Here is an 8,904-nt window from a genome sequence, read left to right on the forward strand (position 1 = left end):
CGTGTTCTTTTTCTCCCTCCATCGCTGTTCATTTCAGTCCATAAATGGCCACTGATGGGGAGGGGCAGTTCCCGAACACGTGGACTCTCATCCTGAATTCCTGTACTTCTCCATCCAGGTTATTGTTTTTTGAACCACAAGAAGCGAAGGTAGTTGCGGTGGTCTTCTCTGACAACAAAATTGTAAAACATTTGCTCCACGTTGGCCATGACTGCGTATGGGTCGGACCTGAAACGCATCAGAACTCCCACAAGAGTATTATTGAGATCTGGCCTTTTTAGTAGCACATCATTGAGAGAAACATTGTTGTATTGCGCACTTGAATCAAAAACCACCCTAATTTTTCCTGGCTTCTGAGGGTGATAAATGCCAAAACTAGGGAGATACCAGCATTCTTGTTCTGGAGCTAAAGCTGGAGCTGGTTCAACGTGGCCCTTACTGAAAGTTTTGTCTAAAAACTCAATGTAATGTTCTTTCATTTCAGGTTTCTTTTTCAGTGTTTTGCGGAGCGTCATTAAGCGACTAAGGGCTTGGTCCCTATTGTTGGGTAAACGCTGTCTGGGGGAGCAGAATGGAAGTGGAGCTACCCAATTGTTCGCCTCATCTTTAGTAAAGTCTCTGTGCATAATTTCCAGGAATAGTGCATCTTCTACTGAAAGAGCCGTTTTGTCATCGTCTGCTGTTTGCTGGAAAATGTGTCTGCCTACTTCTGCTTGTGTCTTCTCGAATTTAGGACAGCTTTCTGTGTATTTGTCTTTTATATAGATTTTGCTTGCACAGGGGCTAAGGGAGGTAGGGCGCCCGTTATTCAGAATGTCTGTCTTGAAAGAGTTTACTGTGGGTTTGTGGGCACCTGAGAGGCAGACATCACCTACAACCACCCATCCCAGATCGAGGCATTGGGCACAAGGTGCACTGTTTGGACCATTTACCTGACTGCGAACCTTGTGAGCTTGGATGATGTCCCGGCCCAAGAGGAGGAGAATGTCCGCGGCTGGGTCCAGAGGAGGGATCTGTGAAGCGAGTGCGTGTAGATGAGGGTGAGCCAACACAGCCTCCTTGGTGGGTATCTCATCTTTATTATCTGGAATGTGATCACATTCTGTCAGTGTGGGCAGCACCATGGACACTTCCTCATTTACATCCTGAATAACGAAATTAGTTGCTCTGCGTCCTCCAGCCTCTGACAAACCTGCACATGTTTTCATGGTGTATGGGAGCATAGTGTCTTTCACATTAAACATGTCGAAGAAAGCAGACCTGGCTAAGGATGAGTTGCTTTGATCATCCAACATGGCGTACATCCTCTTTTTCTCTTCAGGATTTGTGCGGGGATACACGTCGACTAAACAAATCTTAAAGCAGGATTTGCCTTTTAGACGTGGGCCACACACCTCTGTGCAAGCAGTTGTGGTTACAGGGCTTGAAGGATCAGACTCCCCGTCGTGGCTTTGAGGCAGGAGGTTAGAGTCCTTGGTTGCCCACAGAGGTGGGCCAGCATGCATGGCAGACACGTGAGCATCACTGTTACATTCCGAGCATTGGATAATGGCTTTGCAATCGTTAGCTCGGTGACCTGTGGAAGAACAACACTTATAACAAATAGCATGTTCTTTGAGGATGCTTTTCCTTTCATCTAGTGTTTTTGACCTAAAACCCCTGCATTTGGCAAGTGAATGGGGCTTGTGGTGAATAGGACATTGTCTGTCTGGGTTGAGAACTGACGTTCGAGCTGTGACATTTGTTTGACTAATATCTGTTCTGTTCACTGCAACCGCACCTCTGTATTTAGTTGGTTTCAACAATGGCTTATCAGGTTTTGGAGCTACTATGTTTGAACTTTGTAACATAAAGCTAGGATCTGTTTTCATTTCTGCATAATCATTTAGAAACTGGACAAAATATGAGAAAGGTGGGTAAACTGCACCGTTGTCCCTTTTGTATTTTGTCCCCTGTTTCACCCAGGACTCCTGGAGTCCATAGGGGAGCTTTTCCACTATCGGGTTTATCCCCCTTGGGGTGTCCGGAAAGCTAAGGCCGGGTAGATAATTTTCACTTTGTGCATACTCTAACCCCAACAGGAGATCTGCAAGCTCCTGCAATAAGTGAGTGTCCTTATTAGATATTTTTGGAAAAGACTGTAAGCGTTGGAAAAGTGCCGCTTTGACTACCTCTGGAGAACCAAAACTTTTGTCCAGACGTTGCCACAAACGTTGAAGACCTGCGTGTGGGTTGTTCACATGGACCGCCCTGATCCTCAGCGCATGTTGTAGTGACTCCCCGCTGAGCCACTTGGTGAGAAGGTCAAGCTCTTCGCTGAACTTGAGGTTGAGGCCTTCTATGGCGTTGCGGAAAATGGACTTCCAGGACAAGTAAGACTCAGGACGGTTGTCGAAAACCTTGAATCCCGCTGTCAGCAGATCACGGCGTGCTAGATAGGCTGTGAAATCTGAGAGTTCAGTCTTTGGAGGCAATGAAGGTTTAGGCTGGGTTGAAATGTCAGTTTTTCTGTTTATAGGAGGGGACTTTGGTTGCTCCTGATCTACAAAATCAGTGAGATGTTCACCTGGAGAGGAGGCAACTGGTGGTTGACTCTGTCGTAGATGCTGAGCGTTGTTATTACCAACCAGTTGTCCTGTATCAGGCTTTCCGTCTTCATTAACTACCAAGCTGCGGTTAGTGAAGTGAGCATTCACATAATCTTGAGCACGTCTGATGGAAGGAGGTGTCTTAGAGGAGACTCCTTGTTCTGTGAGGTCAACGGCTTCATGCTCCATCGGCTGCTGCTTCCAGGACATGAGCTGCGGCGAGCACTGCTTCAGCCTCACCCTCCTTCTTTAGAGCGTTTAGTGTTGCCTCGATGCGTGCCTTCTCAACCTCCATGTCGATCTGGCATTTGGCGTACTGTGCTCTGGTGCGGGCGGCTTCTGCTTCTGCTCTGGCTCGGGCTGCAGCTTGACTGGTAGATGTACGACGTGAAGAGCGTGAAGAGCGTGAAGAGCGTGAGTGGCACTCTGACCGGACCACCATCTGGGAGAGAGGCGGTGACGCTTCAGGCTGAGACATCTTGGGTGCTTGATAGGTAGATAATCTTCTTACTCTGCTGCCCTCAGTTGAATGTATGGCTATTCACCCTATGCAGCGAGCTTAACATAAGAGGAGATGGTTCCAGGAACGATAGGACACATCGCTTTGTCTTTGTGTCTTTAACTGAAGACCGATTTTTCCTCTTTTAATTTTTAAGACTGTGAACATACAGTAAAATAATACGTAAGCATCAGTATCAACATATGTTGTAAACAAAACAGAAGTTAGCAACATAGCTTTCCTTATGCTTTACATTCATCACTAACATCTTTCCTTATACGTTCAAATAACCTTTTTAAGTAACATGAAAGTAACAAATCTTACAGAAAATGAAGTTAGACATTGCTTACTTACAGATTATGGCTCAACAAACTCCCCAACGATGTAAACTGGGCTTAAAGTTGTGCAGCTTGTTTTCTGCTCCATGCATTTTCTCACACTGCCTGCGTGAACTTTGCCTGCTGCTTACAACCCATTACCAAAGGGGGCAGTGTAGTGCACACCAAATAACCAAAGAAGAAACTGAAGGGGTAATACTGCCCACTATTGGGAAACCTGAGAAATTCGCCAGCCAAAGAAACCCAGCCAAGCCACAAACGAGGGGCAGAATAGATGATGACAGTTTTACAGTAAAAGACAATTCAAATTTGGGCTGGAATTTTTTTAACATTGCCTGTTGAGACTGAAGAAGAACGCAAGAACATTCATTATTCTATTATAACTGTTGAGAAATACAATAATATGCAACCAAACTGAAAAGATACACAAAAATATGTTGTTTTTTGTGAGCTTGAGGTCATCTTGATAAGTAATATACTCACAGTGTTACCTTACCTTACTGGCGTGGTCTGCTGGGGCGGCAGCATCTCTGCTGGGGACAGGAAGAGACTGAACAGGGTGATCCGAAGGGCCAGCTCTGTTCTAGGATGCCCTCTGGACCCAGTGGAGGTGGTGAGTGACAGGAGAACGGCGGCTAAGCTGTCATCCCTGATGGACAACATCTCCCACCCCATGCAGCAGACTGTGACAGCACTGAGCAGCTCCTTCAGTGGGAGACTGCGGCACCCACGGTGTGGGACAGAGATTTCGCAGGTCTTTCCTCCCCACTGCTGTCAGACTCCATAATAAAGACTTTAACTGATCAAGCACACACATCCATACATATGCAATAATACTAAGTGCAATAATCCTTTCTGTCATCGTTGTATTTTTACTCAGTTGTATATAGTATTTGTATTTGTATTCTATTTTTATCTTATTGTATATTTATTTTATTTTATTCTACTATATATAGTATTTTATCTATTCTGTACAGTTGTGTACTGTATTTATTCTTATTGTATTCTAATTTTTGCCTCATAACTTTTGCACTGTCCACTTCCTGCTGTGACACAACAAATTTCCCACGTGTGGGACTAATAAAGGTTATCTTATCTTATCTTATCTTATCTTATCTTATCTTATCTTATCTTATCTTATCTTAATATGCCTGGATACAAAAGCAATATCTGATGAGGTGTATTTTAAGCCCTGCCCATTCTCCTTGTTTTTTTGCTGAAGGGTGGTGTCCAAGATTCATCAACACAGCATGTAAATAAAAGGGAATGGCAAAGCAATAAAATGAAATGATCAGGGTCAGAAAATCTGAAAGCTGTCATGAGCTCATTTTTACTAAGCAATTTGTCCTTGTCCATTTTGCTGTATTCCTACTTTTCTTATGCTATGTCCTCTTCTCTGTTTCCCTCTTCGTGTCAGCTTCAGGGACAATTTAATCTAAACAGAATGCAGAAGAGTGGAGATGTCATCCTGGGTGGACTGTTTCCAGTCCACTTTTTCTCAAGCATTCCTGACCTGTCTTTTACCTCACAGCCACAACAACCTTCTTGCCACGGGTAAATATGATAAGGAAACAACAGAAAAAAGAGAGAAACAGGACAAACTTAATGCTAGTATGAATGTAACTGTCATATCTAAAATAAATATACTTTGCTGATTAGCAAAGCTAAGAAAAATGGATGTTGAATGAAGCTTCTTGGTTATTTTTTCATTAAAATATCCCTTTAATTATTGTTATTCAGTTTCCTTAATTGTTTTTTTTTTAAAATTAGTTTCTATGTTCAGGGGTTTAGGCAAGCACAAACCATGGCTTTTGCAATTGATGAGATCAACAACAACTCCAGCTTGCTACCTAATGTGACGTTGGGATACACCCTTTATGATAATTGCGTTGAACTTGGAATTGGATTCCGTGGAGCATTTTCATTAGTCAGTGGTCAAGAGGAACAGATTATATTACACAGTACATGTGTTGGAAATCCTCCAGTTGTAGGGATTGTGGGTGATTCTTCCTCTACACGTTCTATTGCTATCTCCAGCATCTTAGGTTTGTACAGAGTACCCATGGTAAGTTATCAGTTTAACCATAATATGTCATTTTTGTTTATAATCCTGTAATTGTAAATTTAATGTGAAAATAATGTACAACATATTGTCTGTTTTTCACAGGTGAGTTATTTTGCCACATGTTCCTGTTTGAGTGACCGTCAAAAGTATCCATCCTTCTTTAGGACGATCCCAAGTGATGCTTTCCAGGTTAAAAATCAATCTGGACAAATACAAAAAGTCAACAGCAGCTGATGAGCAGCACTCATGTTTTAATCTGTTCTCACTTAGGTACGTGCAATGATTCAGATTCTAAAATATTTTGGCTGGACTTGGGCAGGTCTGCTCATCACTGATGATGATTATGGACTTCATGCAGCCAGATCCTTACAATCTGAGCTGAGTGTGTCTGGAGAAGGTTGCCTTGCCTACATTGAGGTTTTACCTTGGGACAAAGACACTGATGAACTCAGGAGGATTGTGAATGTGATGAAAAAATCAACAGCTCGTGTGGTCATTGCATTTGTACATGAGAGTCACATGATAAACCTTATAGAAGAGGTGCAGTTTTAAAAGAATTTGATTGTTTCTTGGTATAAAACTATGCATTTCTACTCAGTGTAAATGATGTATTAAATTTTTATTTGAATGAATGCAGAAAACAAATGATATAAAATACATTTTAACATGACAAAATGCTTCAGTAACATGAAAATGTCACCAAAGTAGTTGTTAAATGATCACTTTTTACATTTGGTTAAATAAAATGCACAGGTAGCCAAGCAGAATGTAACAGGTCTACAGTGGTTGGCCAGTGAAGGTTGGACAGCAACAGCTGCTGTGCTTCAAACAACTAAGTTCATGCCATACCTGTGTGGTACATTGGGCATTGCTATTCGTCGAGGAGAAATAACAGGGCTCAGGGAATTCCTATTAAAAATACGTCCTGACCTACATCACAATACTAACTATGGAAATAGCATGGTGAAAGTTTGAAATTTACTAGCTGCAACAAATTTTTCTTGTCTATATTAAAACAAAACACAAAATAAACATTTTCCAATAATGTGTTTCAGGTGAATGAGTTTTGGGAATTTACATTTCAGTGTAGATTTGCTCCAGCTCCAGCAGGTTGGCTGGAAGGTGGAGGTGCACTATGCACTGGACAGGAAGATCTAGAAAATTTGAACACTGAGTTCTTGGACATTTCCAACCTCCGGCCTGAGTACAATGTATACAAAGCTGTTTATGCCCTGGCATATTCCCTTGATGACATGCTGCGATGCAAGCCAGGAAGAGGGCCTTTCAGTGGGCACAGCTGTGCCACTCTGCAATCACTTGAGCCATGGGAGGTGCGTTATTAATTTATCTTCATCTGAGTAAATCATTTATTCTATAATTACTTTCAGAACAAAATGTATCCTATTGGATAAGAAAACAACAACAATTCAACAAGTTGAAATGAGCTGAAGAGAGCTAAATGATTTTTTCATATTAAGGAAAAGTAGTGTTTAATATATTTATATTAGAGCACATTAACTAGTATGCATATATATGGCACAATTGGAGATGTTCCTGTTTAATTTAGAACTCGATTTTAATGCCTTTAATATGTACAGGTATAGTAAGCGTTAGATTTAATTTGGTTATTGGATAGTGGGTGCCACTGCCTGCACTGTGAAATTAATTTCTTATATATTACTTTTTAACAGCTTCTTTATTACTTGGAAAGGGTAAACTTCACCACTCCATTCGGTGATCAAGTGTCATTTGATAAAAATGGTGATGTTGTGCCAATTTACGATGTGATGAACTGGTTGTGGCTCCCTGATGGAAGCACTACAGTTCAGAATGTGGGTGAGGTTAAGGGGTCAGCTTTCAAAGGTGAAGAAATCTTACTTGATGAAGACAAAATCTTCTGGAACTTTAATTCCAAAAAGGTTACACATGGCTTTTCAGACTTTACCTTTTGTCACATTTACAGTTAATGTCATTCTGCTAGGAAATATTTATTTTTGTGCAACAGCCAGTTCAATCGGTATGCAGTGAGAGCTGTCCACCTGGTACCCACATGGTGAGAAGGAAGGGGGAACCTAAATGCTGTTTTGACTGCATCCCTTGTTCTGAGGGAAAAATCAATAACAAAGGCAGTAAGTCTTTTATTTCGTTTTTTTAATCTATCAGCATGACATATTGAATTTCATTTTCATTAAATATAATATGCAGTTCTCCATCTTCCGCTTTCTTCATCTTTCTCCTTTTGCCAGACTCCTTGGAATGCACCAGTTGTCCAGAGGATTTTTGGTCAAACCCCCAGCGTGACCACTGTGTTCCAAAGAAGACAGAGTTTCTGTCCTACCATGAGCCTTTGGGTATTTGTTTGACAGCAACCTCACTGCTGGGCACATGTACATGTGCTGTTGTTCTAGGGATCTTTTTCTACCATCACAGAACACCCATAATACGTGCAAACAATTCAGAACTTAGTTTCCAGCTATTGCTGTCACTCAAGTTATGCTTTCTTTGTTCACTGCTGTTCATTGGGCGACCCAGGCTGTGGACATGCCAACTCAGACATGCAGCATTTGGGATCAGCTTTGTGCTGTGTGTCTCATGCATCCTGGTAAAAACCATGGTTGTTCTGGCTGTTTTCAAAGCCTCCAAGCCAGGAGGGGTAACCAGTCTGAAGTGGTTTGGTGCTATGCAGCAGAGAGGAACAGTTCTGTGCCTTACATCTATTCAAGCAGCCATCTGCACTACCTGGCTTGTTTCTGCTTCTCCAACTCCACATAAAAACACCCAATACCAAAATGATAAGATTGTTTATGAGTGTGCATTTGGGTCAGCTGTGGGTTTTGCAGTGTTATTGGGTTATATTGGTGTTCTAGCTTTCCTCAGTTTTCTAATTGCATTCCTGGCAAGGAACCTCCCTGATAGTTTTAATGAGGCCAAGCTCATCACATTCAGCATGCTGATCTTCTGTGCTGTGTGGGTGGCCTTTGTTCCTGTCTATATCAGCTCACCAGGAAATTATGCAGATGCAGTGGAGGTATTTGCTATCCTGGCCTCAAGTTTTGGACTCTTGATCACACTGTTTGGACCCAAATGTTACATAATAATAATGAGACCCGAATTGAACACAAAAAAGTCTATAATGGGTCGTGGCAGTGAGTCTTAATTATTTTTCCACATAGACTAGACAAGCAGCTTTAAAGTATATTAGAAAGAAGAGAAACTCCAGTAGTTATGACACGTTGAATAGGATGCAGTAGAAACATGTTTTTCTCTTTTTTCTTTGAGGGGTGGGTGTTAGTAGTAACATTTGAATTTTTGATCATTACAGTTGAAACAATAGGCATTCAGCATTAGGTATTTAGATAAATTGTGGCAGCCTTTTTCTCTCTCTTTTTTTCAGTCTTGCTTTCTACTGGGGAT

The 8,904-nt window shown here is 41.7% G+C and overlaps 1 protein-coding gene across 1 annotated transcript; it reads left to right on the forward strand.

Moving 5' to 3' along the window:
- Nucleotides 1-4,809: 4,809 nt before the first annotated feature.
- On the forward strand, nucleotides 4,810-8,647 carry LOC146694228 (extracellular calcium-sensing receptor-like). Its single transcript, XM_085478721.1, has 9 exons — nucleotides 4,810-4,979; nucleotides 5,196-5,490; nucleotides 5,593-5,679; nucleotides 5,761-6,030; nucleotides 6,244-6,453; nucleotides 6,546-6,821; nucleotides 7,182-7,409; nucleotides 7,496-7,619; nucleotides 7,737-8,647. The coding sequence occupies exons 1-9, from the start codon at nucleotides 4,810-4,812 to the stop codon at nucleotides 8,645-8,647; spliced, it is 2,571 nt and encodes an 856-aa protein (XP_085334847.1).
- The last annotated feature ends 257 nt before the right edge of the window (nucleotides 8,648-8,904 follow it).

The sequence above is a fragment of the Copadichromis virginalis genome, linkage group LG14, assembly GCF_057382275.1.
Source record: "Copadichromis virginalis isolate Kocher_CV1m ecotype Utaka linkage group LG14, C_Virginalis_male_GT1.1, whole genome shotgun sequence".
Lineage (NCBI taxonomy): Eukaryota > Metazoa > Chordata > Actinopteri > Cichliformes > Cichlidae > Copadichromis > Copadichromis virginalis.